A 16,342-nucleotide genomic window follows, 5' to 3' on the forward strand; every position below is an offset into this window, starting at 1 on the left:
GAGAGCCACCGGGAAATCACCCCAAAAACACCCAGTGCGGGGTGGGGGGAACCCTTCTGCGAGCTTCCCCCGTCTCTCCCACCGCGGAGCGAGGCTGGGGTGGGGGGAAGCCGGCGGATTCCGGAGGAACTCCCGGTGTGCCCGGCCCGCCCCGGGGGTGTCCCCGGCAGCGGGTCCCGCCCAGGGAGCGGCGGAGCCGGGGCTGCCCCCGCCCCCGGCCCGCCCCCGGCCCCGCCGCTCCATCCCGGGCCGGGCCGGCCGCGCTGACAGTCGGGCTCGGCGGCCGCTGCGGGAGCATCCAGCGGGCAGCGCCCGCCGCTCCTGCCCGCGCCCGCCTGCGGCTGCGGCTGCGGCTGCCCCGGGCGCGGGGCGGCGGCGGCGCTGCCGGCTCCGTTCAGCCTCACCCCGCCGGCCCTCCAGGATGAGCCCGGAGTATTCCCTGCGCTCCTTGCTGCTCATCATCCTCGCCACCTTCTCGGCCAACGCCAGCAACTGGCTGTGAGTAGCGGCGGGGGGCGAGGGGGAGGAAGGAGGACGCGCCGCCACTTGTTGGTGGGCGCGGAGCAGGTGCGGCGGGGCTCGGGCAGCACCGGGGCGATGCTGCTCGGTCCCCAGCGGGGCTCCCGTGGCCGTGCAGCCGCTGGTCCCGCTGAAGGCTGTGGCGGGGGTGCAGCCCCCATCCTGCAGCGGGCAGGGCTGCCGGGGATGCCGGGGATGCCGGCTCCCCGCAGCCGCTCAGCGGCGGTGTTACCGCGGCTGCTGCCAGCGGGGCCGCTCAGCCAGCCCCCCCGGGCCAGGATTTGTTTTTTTTTGTCCTTAAGTTATGAGTCCGGATCGCGGCGGGATGGCGGGTGGAGGTCGGGGCACGGGGTCGCAGCGGGTGCTGGAAGGTTTGGGCAGAGCCGGGGCTGCTGAACGCGCTGGGCCCGGGGATCTGCAGCGAGCGGGGCTCGGGGCCCCTTCCCGGGAGGAGGACGGGGCTCGGGGGCTGCCGCACCCCGCAGAGGAGCCCCATGGCATCGGGAACCCGCTGAACAAACGCTGAAATAATATGTAAGGTAAACAGGGGCGGAAATCGTTCTGGAAAATTCCTACGTGTTTGCCGAGGCGGTGGGACTGCTTTCTGAAGAGGACACCCTCCCTTTCCCCCTCCCCGGCTCAGAGGGGATGGAACGTGACAGCGCTTTGTCACCTAACTTTGAACGAAGCCATCGCTTCTTCCTAATAAATCTGCTTTGGTGGGAGATGGTGCTTCCCCTGCTCCATGATGAGAACTCTTTATTTCCCGTGCACCAACCCAGCACACCCGCTCTCCGGCCGCCTCCACCTCACCTTGCTGCATTTCTGTCGGCAGGGGCAGGTAAAGCACTCGGGATAAAGAGATCCCGGGGTTGTCAGCACGAAAGATCCCGGGTGTCGTGTAGCTTTCCCAGCTCAGGTGGGCAGCACATCCCCTGCAAGCAAGGAGTCTCTGCATCCCCATACAGCTCCTGCCTTTAGGTTTACACTCGCCGTGGGATGTGGGTGGGTTGTTTTTTGGAGGATTCCTGGGGAAAAAGCGCCAGGGCAGCAGCACTCTCTGGGTGTCCTGCCTGTGGGAGAAGGTGGCTGCCTGGGTTCAGTCCCAGTCAGTCCCAGTTCTGTCCCAGTTCTGTCCCAGTCAGTCCCTGTTCAGTCCCAGTTCTGTCCCAGTTCTGTCCCAGTTCTGTCCCTGTTCAGTCCCAGTTCTGTCCCTGTTCAGTCCCAGTTCAGTCCCAGTTCAGTCCCAGTTCAGTCCCAGTTCAGTCCCAGTTCAGCCCCAGTTCAGCCCCAGTTCAGCCCCAGTTCAGCCCCAGTTCAGCCCCAGTTCAGCCCCAGTTCAGCCCCATTTCCATCCCAGTCAGTCCCAGTTCAGCCCCAGTTCAGCCCCAGTTCAGCCCCAGTCCAGTCCCAGTCAGCCCCAGTTCAGCCCCAGTTCAGCCCCAGTTCAGCCCCAGTTCAGCCCCAGTCCAGCCCCAGTCCAGCCCCAGTCCAGCCCCAGTCAGTCCCAGTCCAGCCCCAGTTCAGCCCCAGTTCAGCCCCAGTTCAGCCCCAGTTCAGCCCCAGTTCAGCCCCAGTTCAGCCCCAGTTTAGTCCCAGTTCAGTCCCTCCTCCTTTGCCAGATGGAGCCACTTGCGTGCCACACGTCTCCAGCAGCCGGTGGGTGGATCATAGCAGCTATCAAGGTGGTCTTTTAAGCTGTCATGCTTCTGGTGAAGGTATATTGGGAAGTGTGGGAGTGTTGTTTTTTTTTTCCTGCAGGAAGAAAAGTCCTGCTGAGGAAGCTCTGTGAGATGATGGCAGAGCAGCTTCGGGACGGGCAGGGCGCAAAGTGGGGATTTCATGCCCCGCAAGGATGGGCAGAGGTGGGAGCCCCTCGGTGCCAGAGCCTCCAGGCTGCCTTGGGATTTGATGCTCAGCGAGGGTGGGCTCGGGGGGCTCATTCCTGCCAACAGGGGAGGAAAAGCAGATACATTTCAGTGCGTTTCAAAGGAAGGGGGTCAGCTTTTTTTTGATGTTGCAAATGTATCGTGATAAAAGGATCGTCCCCCGCTCAGCGCTTTTTATTCTTTGCCTTTAGGATTAAGACAATTCCCATTGTTTATCTTCTCACATCAGAAACAAAGGCTGCCGGAGGCAATAAACAGAGTTAGAAGGATCCCAGGAATTATCAGATATTCGAGGAATGAGTGTGCCTCGTATGTCTTCACGTGTGTGGGCTCGGCATGCTCGGCGTTATCCCAGGGCGCTGCCAGCTTGTGCCCAGCACACAGGACGGATCAGTTCTGCACAGAGGTGTGTGTGCACGGAATGGCAGTGAATGGTGAAGTTTGCTTTTCCAGAAACCTGCTGGATTAGTGATTAAGCTCAGTTGTGGGCTTTTTTTTTGGCTTTTTTTTTTTTTTTTTTTCCTCTCCCTCTAAAGCTTCTTTGGACCTGTAGAGACTCGCATTCCCCCAGCGCTTTGGAGAGATGCCGCTCGCAGTGCTTTGAGCTAAGGGTTTCTGTGAGCCTGGCTTTGTGGGGAGAGCTCTTCTTCTGGCCATGCCGTGGTGTCTGATGGATAAAAGGATATAGGGATCTCTCAAAGGGATCACTCTGCTACAGTGGCCGGAAGGGATTTCCCAAATCTTTTCATTAAACAAACTAAGCTACTTTCTCCCTGGTTAGGAAGCAAACCTCAGGTGTTTTTTCTCAGTGTCATGAGTTTGGCTTGTTGCTTATCCAAAAAGCCTCTGCTCTCCAAAATCTGAAAGAGATGCTCTGTTCCTACTTCTTGTGGAAGCCTCAGGCTTCCTTCTGCCTTTGGAGGCTCAGATTTGCCTCCTGCCTCTTCAGGCAGAGGTTTGTAAATTAAATAAAGGGCTGTAGATAGAGCCTTTGACATTTTGCTGGCTGGGCACAGGAAGGTCCCTCTGTCTTCTCCTTTATCCCTGAAGGAGAACAGTGCTTTATACAGGGGAAGCAGATGAATTACTTTTCAAAGCAAATTGCACTTTGTAGACACTTTAACCTGCACGTGCAGTGATGTGGTTAAATTTGGAACCGAGGCCTCTTCTGCTCCAAACCCATCCTGATGCTGAGGATGTTTCAAAGAGACTTCTAGCCAAACAAGCATCCTTCCACAGCTGGCACAGGAGTGCCAGGCTCTGCTTTCAGTCCAGTTGTTTAGTTAGCTAGTTATTAATTTATTTACCTATTTTGGAGAGAAGGAAGTTCACATGAAGGAGTGAACTAAAAAATGTGCAAAGTGGGTTGTGGATGTAAACATCCACTAAATGCATGAGGCACTGGGGCCCACTGCCTTGCTCTCTTGGCTTTCAGAGGATTTGAATGATGAGAGAACAGAAAACATCAGATACAACAGGGTAAGGTCCTTTAGGGATGAGACCCCTGATTATCAAAACTATCTGGGAATCATTACAGCCTCTCTCCATTTTCTTGCAGCTAAAACTGGCTCTGGAGGAGGCTGTCCATATGGACATGTTTGGTCTGAGATGTGGTTATGCCATTTTAGAGCAGGGTGTACCACCAGCAGCTCTGTCTACCCATCCTTTACAGGGATTTAAAATTTCCGTCTGGGCTTGGGACTTGGCTTAAAGGGCCAGGAGCACAGATGGGCTTTTAAAACCTTAAAAAACAAAATTATTTTGAGTGCTCTGGGAAAGCTTGAAGACATTGTGAGGGTCCAAACAAACCTGGCTAAGCAGCTGCTCTCTAACCACTTTTGAGGGCTGGTGAGGAAGGGATAAAAGGAGTTTGGATTTCCCTGGCTTCCTTTCATCTGAACATCACAAGGTGCTTTACAAACAGGGGGTCCAATTCTCTGCCAGTTTAGGAGAGGGGATGTTGCAAGAGCAGCCAAAATATTCATTTTGTTTGGGTCATTATGCAATGCAGAGGATTTGAGAGGAAGCATCCCTGGATATCCTGCATTTTCATCCCTGCTGGTTTTAAACCAGCCTTTATTTTTTTCAAGTGAGTCCTCCTCAGCTTTGATAGTGGGGAGAGATCACTTCACCTGGAGCCTGGCATAGTTTAATTTTGTACATTCCTTGCATTGTCATTGCAATGCTCCCATCTTCCACCTGGTGAGGAACTGGTCCAGCATTTTCCCTTCAGATGCTGTGCTGCCCTGGCACAGCTTTGGCAGCTGCAGCTGGTTCTAACACAGAGCTGTTCCTGCCAGGCTCTGCTCCCCTCTTTTTTGCCCTGAGGACAGTGTCAGGAAGGTTCCCAGCTCACATCTGTCCCAGCAGCCAGGATGGTAGCTTGCAGCATTTTGGGTTTGATGAGGAATTTCCTTACTTTGAGGGGTGCTGCGGGTGGCTCTTCGCTTCTGGGATGCTCAGGGCTCCTTTGCATTGCTCTGGGGATCCTGTCAGATCCACAAGGTCAGTGCATGAACCCATGGAACCCGTTCCCAAGGCTGTGAGGTGGAAAATTGAAACTGCTGGAAATATATTTGAAATTTTATTTCTTTGTAGGTCTTCTGGCAATACCGGCTGATTTTAGCTCAGTGATGAAAATGGACTGGTTGTGGGCTGCACCCTGCAGGTTGCACCCAGTGGTCCTGGACTTTCCAAACAAGTCTGGCATGACTCTGAGGACAACTGTCCTTCAGGGCTGTGTTTGCCAGGGTGTAGGAGGGCCCCTCTAGCTCATCACTGGTGATGGGCATTTCTGTCCTTTCCTAAGAAAGCCTCAAGTAAAATTATACCCCTGTCTTTCACAGCAGAACCTAACTCTAGGGAGGATGCACAGGAGGGATAAAACCACCCTGCACACCAGGCTGTGAAGAACTGGATAAGCTCCCAATATGAGCAACAGCAAGAGGCAGATTTCTTTTTTGCAATGGCTTGATGTGACTCCATGAATCAGAAATGGACTTTTGCATTAAAGCAAAAAAAGTGTTTATGTTGCTCTGGTGAGAGCTACTGTCTGCTTGATTAATTCTTCCTCACAGATGTAGAGAAATGCATCACAGCCACTTTCTTAAAATGATGAAATTGCTGAGCAGTCCTGGAGTTTAACAGTTTCTAGGACTCTTTAACTGAGTCTCTTGGCCAATGGAGAGCAGCTTGGGGTCTGTTGAAAGTTGGGTGAGATCAAACTAATCCTGTAGAAGGCTTTTTTTTTTTTTTTTTTTTTGCCACGTATTTGCAAATTCTGATCAAAACTTAAAGCTCATCAGATTTTCTGCAACCAAGTCTAGCCTGAAGCACTGCAGGAGTTGGCCTGCACTTGCCTCCTCTTGCAACAAGGCAAGAGGAGTTGTATTCAGGAGAATACAACCAAGAGAAGTTGGATTCAGGTGTTGTACCTGAATCCAGGAGTAGCTTCTGTTGGCTTAGGAAGGAAGTCAAGGAAATTTCCTCCACATTCAAAGCAGATTTCCAAACCAGATGCTGTTCAGGCTCTTCCCAGCTTCCATCCTGCTCTTCCCCATTACAAATTGGAGATTTTGCCCCCACATGCTCAGGCAAAAAAAATGCAGCGCTGGCTCAGGACCAGCAGCTGTCCCCAAAGGCTTGTGATGGGAGAGGCAGGGCACCACCAGGGCTGGGACATGGGTGTTTGCTGGGGGCACACGGTGTTAAATGCAGGGTCCAAGGGATGGGGGACAGGATTGGAAGTGCAGGTTTATCCTTGAGCTGAGGGGTGGAGGTGTTGGCACAGCACTGCCTCCTCCTGGGTGACTCTTCTGGCAGCTGTTAACTGGAGCTGAAGAGTAGGTGTGAAAAGCAGGTTTCAGCCAAGAGATGGTGGCCTGGCTGTGACAGGAAGGACTGAGGCACACAAGCTGTATTTCTTTCCAAGAAAGAGACCAGACAGCTTCTCAGATGATGACCTGTAAATCAGTTTACACTTAGAAAGGCAGGATGTCTAATCCCAGGAGGGGATGCCTGGTCCTTGGGAGGGCCAGGTCTGCTACAGAGCCAGCAGCTGGACAAGGGCAACCTTGCAGGTGTTCCACAGATCCTGACAGGAACATGCCCAAGCTGGCAGGCTTGAGGAACCATGGATGTGGTGTGCCCTACCAGGCTGGTGCTGTTGGCACTGGGAGACTGGCACTAAGCCCAGTGTGGGACACCATGAGAAATCTTGGGAGCTCTCTGGAGCATCATCTGGCCTGCCAGACTGAGGCATCTTTCTGTGCCTTCACTGCTTGGTAGGAGAAAGCAACAAAGCAAAGATGAAGCACTCAGGACCTCTCCCTGCATGGATCTATCTATGGAGACAGATGCATGCAGGGATGCACAGGCTTTTTCCATGGATTTTCCACATTCTAAACAAACCTTTGGTTCTTCCCTAGAAGAAACTTGCCTGCATGAGCAGTCACAATCCTTAGGAGAATCCTGAGTCACTGCTGACTGTCCCTGCAGCCTCAGGAGGCACAGAGATGTGCCTGCTGAGCCCTCCACAAGCAGGGGGGTGTTTGATGCCTCTCAGACAGGAGCAGAGCTGAATCATCTTCACAGTTGAAGGCTTGGACAAGCCTTTTGTGGCCTTGGCCACTCAACCTTGTGGGAAGGTTGAGTATTTGCTGAGCAGGGTGAAGCTTCTGAGCCTGATTTCAGAACATCTATTTGAGTGGTTTATCAGGGATGCCACTGGTTGGGTCTGAGAGTTCTCATCTTCAAGAAAATATTCCCAAAACGAGACAATACAAAGAGTTCCCACTTGAAACTCATTTGTTTGGAAAAAAAAAGAAACACCAGAGGTCTCTGCTTTCCCCAAGGTATCTTCTCTGACCCACCTCAACTGAGTATTTGTCAGTGACTGAAATTTCTGTGCCTTTCCATGGCAGGGAATCTTCCCTCTCCTCCTGGCTCTATCTGCCAGATGCTGTGGCTCTTTCAATGTCTCTTAGTCAATTATTCTTCCTAATGAATGTACTATCATAATTTTTATTTAAGCAGGGCTTTCTGACATCCCCCACCTTTCCAAAGCTCCCTGGATTTGAGATTTACTTATTTGCCATCTTGCAGAGTGCATCTGCTGCAGCTGCTTAAATTATGGGGCTTCATTCCTGATCTCAGTACTTCAGATGGGGAAAAAAGGAAGGAATTTCTGACAGTTTCCTCCTAAATCAATGACTCCTAAGAGGGAGTCTGTTCTGCAAGTGACTTGCCTGGATTTAAAGGCAGGAGAAAATAAACATACAAGGCCACGATGAAGCAAGAAGACAAAACTTGAAAAAATTGTGTGGGCAGCAGCTCCTCTCTTGAAACATTCTTTGACCAGTCTTGGAAAAGGAAGAAAATACGCCATTGTTTGGGTTTGTTTTCCACAAGCAGGGCTGTTTTGAGGCTGCATGTGAGACTTAAATTATAATCTGGAGCTCTGCATAGCAATTGAGATGTGATGTCGTGATAGAGATCTGCATTGAGACTTTGCAGAGGACAGGAGCTGTTTGTTGTGTTCATCCTGCTGTGCCTGTCTAGCTCTCTGTGCAGGTAGACAAAGGCTCTGGCTGTGGATTTTATCACTTCAGCCCAGGGAAACAAAGTTTGGAGCAAAGTTATTGTTAAGGACCAGGCAAAAAGCTCTAGAGCCAGGTTTCCATGGGGACCGTGGGATGCTGCAGATGGGTTTGGTTCCTGACAGCCCTGGTGCTCCACAGCTCCTGAGAAACATGAGATGGAAGCATCTCTGAGTGCTGATGAGGGCAGAGCCTGTTCCCCAGCTCTTACCTCACTCTTCATCTGCCCCAGAGAGGGGAAGGGGATAAGATGTTCCCACCTGGTGCTCCTGAATGTGCTGTGATGAGATGCCATGTGAGAACCTCAAAGCTGAGCTCCTTCAGCAAAGGTCTCTCCTTAAATCCTTGCCTCAACCTCTGGGTCCTGAACCAGGGATCAAAGATGGGAGCTTCCTCCCTGATCAAAAACCATGTCTTTTGGAAAGCAGTGATGGTTCTCCTGGACCAGTAACAAACTGGGAGCATGATGGGGCCACAGCATTTTAGGCACAGTTGCCTCCACCTCCACAGGCTGAGGAGGGGTGATAGGACACAGGACCTGTCAGAGGGGAGAGAGGCCAGAGCACTGTTCTGGATAGTTTCATCTTATTTGTCTGCCTTGCAAAACAAATTACCAGACCTGTTCTTGGAGAGCTGTACCTACCTTTGAAGCATCCATGGCCTTTGTTTTATCATCCCAAACAGCATTAAATGTGACTTGGGAAGGCACCTTATCAGGTGCATCTCCTTGGAAAAGCCTGAAAGGCTTTTGTCACCCTTTCCTTTATTTGTGTTTTGAATTTATTACTCCATATTGCCCAGAGGATCTCAAGCTGGGAAATATATTAGAAAAGGAGATGATGCCACATCCTGAGCAGAGCTGATAATAATGTGGGTGCTACATCTGTGTCACAGAACTCTTCTGCCAGTGTTTCTTTCTGCACTCAAAGCAGGCACTGACTCATCTGTAGGACCAGTCTCATGGCCTGGCATGATAAATGCTGCTGCAGTTGCAGAGGGGGAAGCCAAATCAGCTCAAGAGCATGGTACTGGTTGATATTCTGATTTTCTTGGCTTCCAGGCTCAAAGCTGATCAATAACCCACACTGTCTTGAGCTGGATCTTACCACTCTCCTGTGTGTCACCTTCCCCATGCCCAAACTGGAATGCTGGCTGCACCTGGGAGGAGACAGCTGTAACAGGCATTCAGCATCCTCAAAGCTCCCAGAGTTTGGTGCCTTCACCCCCAGGTCAGCCAAGTGCAGGAAGATGTGAGAACAGCAGCTGTTGCACTCCATGTCTGGGACTGCAGGGCAGGCTTGGGGACACCCACTGCGTGCTGTGGGGAGCAGCAGAAAGGTGACAGTCCCGAGTTTGGCCACAGTGGGTTTTTCAAGCCACCACTGTGCATCAGATTCTGTCTTCTGCAAACAGGGCTGTCCCTTTGGAGGAGCAGGAAGCCTTGGGCAAAGATGATTTGTTGGTGTAAAGGTTCTAACAGCACTTGGCTCTGAAAGCCCAGCAGCCTGCTGTTTGCTGCTGTCAGAGAAGCATTGCCTCCATGATCACACACAGGGAAAACTGAATGCTTTTGACATCTCGCCATGCAGACTCCCCACGGACACCATGAGCCAAGACAGCTTTATCCCTGGCTCCCACGGCCTGCCCCCCAGTTGTGAGCATGAAACCAAGCTGGTGAATAATTCTGCTGATGCACAGAAGAAAAAATCCTGTTCTCTCCTCCTGGGGCTGACTGGCAGGGTTAATGGGAGGAAGAGGCTGTGACAACTTGATTTTGTGGCTGAAGTCAGCAGATCTGGCTCCTGGGACACATGGGAACAGGCAGGGAGCAGGAGCCACTTTTGCACAGTCACTTCTCGGAGACAAGCAGGGCTTCAAAAGAAAAATCCTTAGCAGGATGTTGCAACTTGGGAGGGGGAGTTAAAAAAACAGGCAAACAAAAAACCCACAAGTTCTGTAGGGCTGGGAAATGCAGAGTCAATGAATGAAGTTTCCAAAAAGCTCAGCACTTGCGTCTCTTGGTGCAGACAAGGTAACAGCATGAGACAATGCTGGCAATTCCCAAAGATGCTAAAGCTTAGTGTGGTTACTGGATGGGTGCAGGTGTGTGTTACAGGACTCTCCATGTCCACACCAGGTCAGGGCTCCATGGCAGTGTCCTCTGAAGTTGCTACCAGCAGCCACAGGAAGGAGGGAGTCTCATGTACACACCTGGCCAACACAGTCACTTATAGTTGTAGAGAATATTGGATTATCACACAGCCTTGTTGGAAAATCTGACTGGGTCTATCTTAAGCTCCTTCTGTGATCCAGAAGTTGGGGCAGGAGGATGGAACTGGGAAATGGGCAAGCATGAACACCAATGCCCACAACACAGCAAGGGGTGGGAGGTTGATTTACTGGGCTGTGCAGCAGGGACCATCATGCCCACACACTGGACAAAGGAAATGCTGAAAGCTTTTGAGGTGCTTGCTCCCTCATTCTCCTAATGCTGACACCAAGAGCAGCTCTGTGGCTCTTTCTGCTGAGGATCATGCTGTGGAAAGCAGTACACATGGTCCTCTCCACACATGGCCAGTCTTTTCCAGACCAGCAAAGACCTCATGGCCCTATTCACAAGCTGGGCTGCTGGAGGATGTGCCCAGCCTGTGCAGTTTTACCCTGGCAGGCTCCTGAATCTGCTTCAAACCCTGCTTGAATCCCAAGTGACAGGAAACCTGGCAGTTCCCAGAGGCCATCCCTGCCTGCTGGGATCTGGGGCAGCTAAAAGCAGCCTCCAGGAGGGAAGTGGTTTGGAGGGCAGTGTTTGCTGGTGATGAGCACACAGCCACGCTGTGGGAGCACTGTGGCAGATGGAGCTGGCAGCCAAGTGCCTGTCCTGCTTGTTTTGGCTGACTTCAGAGACCTCTGGCTTTTCCTAGTAGCACTTGGATATGCCGATACTCAGGAGACCTGACCAGGCACATTCACACAGCGCTGAAAATATCTTCCTTGCAGGCAACAGAGGCAAAGGGGAGCCAAGAGCTGGACTCCCCAAGAGACAGGGATAGGCTGCAGAGGGATGGTTGTTTCGCTTGGGCTTGTTCTCTGTCAGCCAAAAATGCATCCTGCAGAGCCACTGCTGTGGCACATTTAAAGGTGACCCCAGATGGGCAGCAGGTCTCAGCTATGGAGGGGCTAAGAGGTTCCTCCAGCCTCCTCACCCTTTGTGCTGCTGTCGTGGCAGGTACCTGGCAAAGCTGTCTTCAGTGGGGAGCATCTCCGAGGAGGAGACCTGTGAGAAGCTGAAGGGCTTGATCCAGCGCCAGGTGCAGATGTGCAAGAGGAACCTGGAGGTGATGGACTCAGTGAGGCGTGGAGCCCAGCTGGCCATCGAGGAGTGCCAGTACCAGTTCCGCAACCGCCGCTGGAACTGCTCCACGCTGGACACCCTGCCTGTCTTTGGCAAGGTGGTGACACAAGGTGAGCTGGAAGGATGTGTGCCTGGGGTGATGCTGCTGGCTGTAAAAGCGGTCTGGTGGGCTGCAAGTGGGATTTTGTCTCCTTGCCCCTGAGCTGGTGGCTGGGGAGGGTCAGGAATGGCCCAGCCAGTGCTGGATCTTGGTGTGGATGGGTCCCTGTGCACCTCAGCAGGGCTCATTCACTGTGCTGGGTACAGCATATCCAGACTCCTGCTGCTCCTCAGCTCCCCTGAAGTTTCAGGGTGAATTTCACACCTATTGACAAGGACATGCCAAGTTTGAACAAAGGTGCTGAAGTCACCCTGTGGTCTCATCTCTTCCCCACCAAACCCAGGAGCTCCACTCCATAAAGCCATGGGTGCATTTACTCAGTCTCTTTCTGGGCAGTGCTGGAGCAGTGGCTGCTGCCAGGCTGGCACGTGGCCACTCTTGAGCTGAGCATCAGTGGGGGCACCATCAGGAGGATGGCTCAGTGCTGCCTGGCATGGGAAGAACATGTGGCAGCACCACTGCCTGCTACCAGCCTTCAGGGCTGGGAATGGCCAGCCCCCAGCCCCTCTGATCCCAGCTGCACCCTGACTTCCCAGAAGCACAGGATCAATCAAAGCAGAGCACTGGAGTGAGGACACAGAGGGGAAAACCCCTCTGCAACCCCTTAAGATCACTGAAGCATCCCTTGCCTCTCCTCAGGTGCTGTCTCTGAGACACTGTCTCACCTCCCATCCCAGGACCCCTAGACCAAAGCAACCCCCTGGCTCCTTATTTGACTTTCCTCCCCTCAATGCAGGGGTGAAGATTTCTTGTGAAGGTTCAGGGACTGGAAATACCAGAAATACCAGAAACTAAAAGTCGTCTCTTTTTAGGCAGCCACAGCACAAACCGACCAACATGATCCTACTATTAACCTCGATTAACTTGGAGGCAGTTCAGTCCCCACACTGGCTGGGTCCTCCCCAGCCACTGCCAGCTGGGCCACCAAAGTCTGGGATGCGACCACCAAAGTAGCTGCCCTCTCTCTGACCGGCAAGCTGAGTGATGCCTGCTCACAAGCCATCCCCCCTGTGTCCCAAGCATGGGACCACCTCAAATACCAGCCCTCCTTGCTCAGAAATGAGGGTTTGTGTCCTCAACCGGCCTCGGAGGATAGTGGGGGTTTGTGTGTTGCTAAAGCTGATCCCTGCCACTGCTACTCTGTGTGTTCACACCCAGGGATGCTCCCAGCTTCCCAAACAGGCTTTTCTCAACCATGTGGCACCAGACAGAGCTGGGACTGCACTGCACCCTGGATGTCAATCAGTGGCGCTGGGTGAGGTGCTTTGGAAGCAGAACAGCATTTTGCAGGGTAGTTTGTGAGGCATTGCAAGCTCCAGGACCCTGTGAAAGAGGCTGGCAAGGATCTGCAGGGAATGTTCCTGGATGTGGAAAGCAGACAGCTATTTTGGATGCAGGAAAGATTTCATGGCAAGACAGTCTTCCATATAAGCTCTGGAGAGCTCTGCCCACATTGGCAGTGCAGGCTCTGTCTTTCCTTTTGCCAGGTTTTATCACTCAGCCATGTTTTTAATGTTGTGGGGCAGTCCCCAGCTTCTTCACTATGGCAAGAATGGGCCCTCACTTCTGGAAAACATCTCCCAGCACCCAGGGGTCTCTGATGAGCCAGGTCCAGGCTTGGCACTAAGCAAAGAGCATCCCTGGGGGTGGGCACAGGGAGGGTCCTGCGTGTGCTGATTCATCTTAGGAGGAAGTGACAGAGCAAAAAGCTTGGCCTGATAGCTCTGTATAGCGTGCTTTGCCAAGAGCTGTCTTTCAGACCAGCTTTTCAGAGGGGTTGATGTGCCACACCAGCGTTAAGAGGGGAGAGGAGAAGACTCACACATGTGACAGTCCACCAAGGGCATTTGGCCACCGGGCTGCACTGCCTGCAGACCTCCCTCTCGTGTTGCCTCGGGCTTGCTGCCCTTTCCCACCATGGTCTGTGCCATTGCAGGGACGCGGGAGGCAGCGTTCGTCTATGCCATCTCTTCGGCAGGGGTGGCCTTCGCCGTGACCCGCGCCTGCAGCAGCGGCGAGCTGGACAAGTGTGGATGTGACCGCACGGTGCAGGGGGGCAGCCCGCAGGGTGAGTGTCTGAACAGCTGCCTGGGGATGAAAAGCAGCCAAAATACCTGCAATTCAAAGCCACTCTCTGGAGCCATGCAGAAAGGAGGGGAAAGTTTAAAAAAATGAAACTCTGGCTAGTCCATCACTGTCCATCACCCACAGGACAGAAAGCATCTTGTCTGTGTGTCCCCCAAGGCTACACTCCATCATGTTGCACAGACTAGAAAGCAGCAAGACAGAGAGGGGACAGGCCAGCTGGATTTTAGGAAGAGCAGGGCTAGAGAGTGGCACTAGAGGGTGGCAGTACCTGTCTCATCTGTGCTCTCTGCCTCAGGCTTCCAGTGGTCGGGCTGCTCCGATAACATCGCCTACGGCGTGGCCTTCTCGCAGTCCTTCGTCGACATCCGCGAGAGGAGCAAAGGGGCCTCTTCCAACAGAGCGTTAATGAACCTCCACAACAACGAGGCAGGGAGGAAGGTAATGGCAAGGAGGAAACCTTGGTGCTGCTCTGCAGCATCCCAGCTGGGCTCTGCAGCCACAGCTTGAGCCATTTGAGCTTTTTTTAATCCCATACCCACCCAGCAGTGTTTTCTGTGCCCATCTCTTGCTGAGCATCCATCCCATCGTGTTCCTTGTGTGCGTTCCTGCAGGCCATCCTGAACAACATGCGGGTGGAGTGTAAGTGTCACGGTGTGTCAGGCTCGTGCGAGTTCAAGACGTGCTGGAAAGCCATGCCCCCCTTCCGCAAAGTGGGCAACGTCCTGAAGGAGAAATTCGACGGTGCCACGGAGGTCGAACAGAGCGAGATTGGATCCACCAAAGTGCTGGTGCCCAAAAACTCCCAGTTCAAGCCACACACAGACGAGGACCTCGTCTATCTAGACTCCAGTCCTGACTTCTGTGACCACGACCTCAAGAACGGGGTCCTGGGCACCAGTGGGCGGCAGTGCAACAAGACCTCCAAGGCCATCGATGGCTGCGAGCTGATGTGCTGCGGCCGTGGCTTTCACACGGACGAAGTGGAGGTTGTGGAAAGGTGCAGCTGCAAATTCCACTGGTGCTGCTCCGTCAAGTGCAAGCCCTGCCATCGGGTGGTGGAGATCCACACGTGCCGGTGATGCACGCGGGGAGAGCGCCCACCTGTACCCTCTTTAACTGACCCTGCTTCTCCCTTGCCCCACAGCCAGGACTGAGGAAGTGACCCAGATGCTGCAGGGAGAGCACAGCTCTTTACAGAGACAGAACCACAGAGAAAAAACAGATTTTAAAGAAAAAAATATTTAAAGTTTAAAAAAACTGATCATTGTTGGCTTTTTTTTTTATTTTGTTTTGTCTGCTTTGCTGTATTTATTGCTGAAGCCAGAGCCCCTTTGCTCTCTGGTTGTCTGGGGACCTGTGTGATGCCAGCTCCTGTCGGATGGGCTCCTGCTGCTTTTGGAGTGCTGCAGACAAGAAGTGTTTAAGGCAAGGGTAGTGCAGCATTTGAAATATTCTATTGTAGTTATTTTTGTTTGTTTAAAGGCACGTGCTGAGCATCCTGGAGCACTGCTGCCCTGGCTAAGCCTCAGGAAGGGAAGGAGTGCAGCCAGCCTGTGCATGGCAAGGGACAGGCAGGTGGTGACAGGGTGGCACTGTCCTCCAAGGGTTAACTTCCATGTGGAGCCCAGCCAGGGTGATCAGTTTATGAGAGCAATGTGAGACACTCCTACACCTCTTTGCTGTGGGGTGCTCAAAGGCCTCCTGGGCAATGGATGGATTTTGGAGCAGCTCCAGTGCCTGCTCTGATTTACAGAAGCTCCTCAGTGGCTGCCTAGGGCATGATGCTCCCACCATTGCTCCTTTTCCCCCATCTCTTCTCCAGGACCTGGTTCCACTGGAGACAGTGAAAGGCAGTGATACCTGCAATCCACTGACTCTTAATGGAGCTGGGAGCTGATGGGAGAAAAACCAAGTTGATTTCTTCTCCTCTGTCCCATAATTGCCCCCACCTTGAATACATCCCACAACAGGTCTCCTCTTTCTCCTCCACGTTCATCTCACTCAGGGAGGCACTGGGGGACAGTCCCTATCCTGCTGAATGCTGAGAAAAGCAAAAATATAAAATGGAGCAGTTGCTGGGGGTGGAGGAATGCTGGTGCTCTGCTGCTATTGCTGTCACACCCTTAGGAAGGCACAAGAGAAAGACTCAGCCAGAGGGATGCTGCCATGCGTGCTCTGGCCACACAGATTTAGTGCAGCAGGGCCCCAGCTGTCCTGTCCTGCTCCCTGGGACACTGCCACGAGGATAAGGCACTGTCCTGCCTGCGCTGCCTTCCCTCTGCCTAGGACTGGGTTAGTGCAGAGCCCTTGCTGTTGGGCTGCAGTACAAAATATTTGAAGAACTAATAAGCAGAGGGGCACTGTGAGGGAAGGTGGAAAGTGAAAACCAGTTCCTCTCTCCCTCACCCACTGGTCTATGAGTCAAGAAGTAAAAGGGAGGCAGAGAAAAACCTCAAAATGGAACCTCAAGCCAACAGGTGAGGAGTCAGCACTGCCAAGCCCTCCTGTGTAGGAGGGAGATCCCTGCATGGTCCAGGAAAGCCTAGAGCTGAAGGAGGGGGTCCCTGCAAAACCTGCAGTCTTGTTCTTCCTTGAGAAGGGAAAGGCTGGGGGAATGCACAGGCCTGTGTGAAATCCCATCTGTGCCACGGCAGTGATGGGCTGGGGGAGAGCCTGTGGTCACTGGAAGGTCTCCAGACACCATCTGCTGACAACAGTGCAGGGTGAGGGAGGCTTG

At 53.1% G+C, this 16,342-nt stretch overlaps 1 protein-coding gene across 5 annotated transcripts; it reads left to right on the plus strand.

Annotated features, from left to right (window-relative positions):
* The first annotated feature begins 307 nt into the window (after positions 1 to 307).
* Positions 308 to 15,969, plus strand: WNT4 (Wnt family member 4). Of its 5 annotated transcripts, XM_023940342.2 has the most exons (6): positions 2,063 to 2,237; positions 2,638 to 2,814; positions 11,232 to 11,467; positions 13,454 to 13,585; positions 13,901 to 14,043; positions 14,217 to 15,969. In XM_023940342.2, exons 2-6 carry the CDS (start codon positions 2,705 to 2,707, stop codon positions 14,682 to 14,684), a joined length of 1,089 nt encoding a protein of 362 aa, XP_023796110.1. In that variant the 5' UTR covers positions 2,063 to 2,237; positions 2,638 to 2,704; the 3' UTR covers positions 14,685 to 15,969. The 5 variants fall into 5 exon arrangements, with proteins under 5 accessions (XP_086716347.1, XP_086716346.1, XP_023796110.1 ...); XM_086860221.1 differs by lacking the exons at positions 2,063 to 2,237; positions 2,638 to 2,814 and adding an exon at positions 308 to 498; XM_086860220.1 differs by lacking the exons at positions 2,063 to 2,237; positions 2,638 to 2,814 and adding an exon at positions 308 to 498 and having other exon boundaries at positions 13,496 to 13,585.
* Positions 15,970 to 16,342: the final 373 nt, after the last annotated feature.

Source organism: Cyanistes caeruleus, chromosome 22, assembly GCF_971803275.1.
Source record: "Cyanistes caeruleus chromosome 22, bCyaCae1.hap1.1, whole genome shotgun sequence".
NCBI classification, from domain to species: domain Eukaryota; kingdom Metazoa; phylum Chordata; class Aves; order Passeriformes; family Paridae; genus Cyanistes; species Cyanistes caeruleus.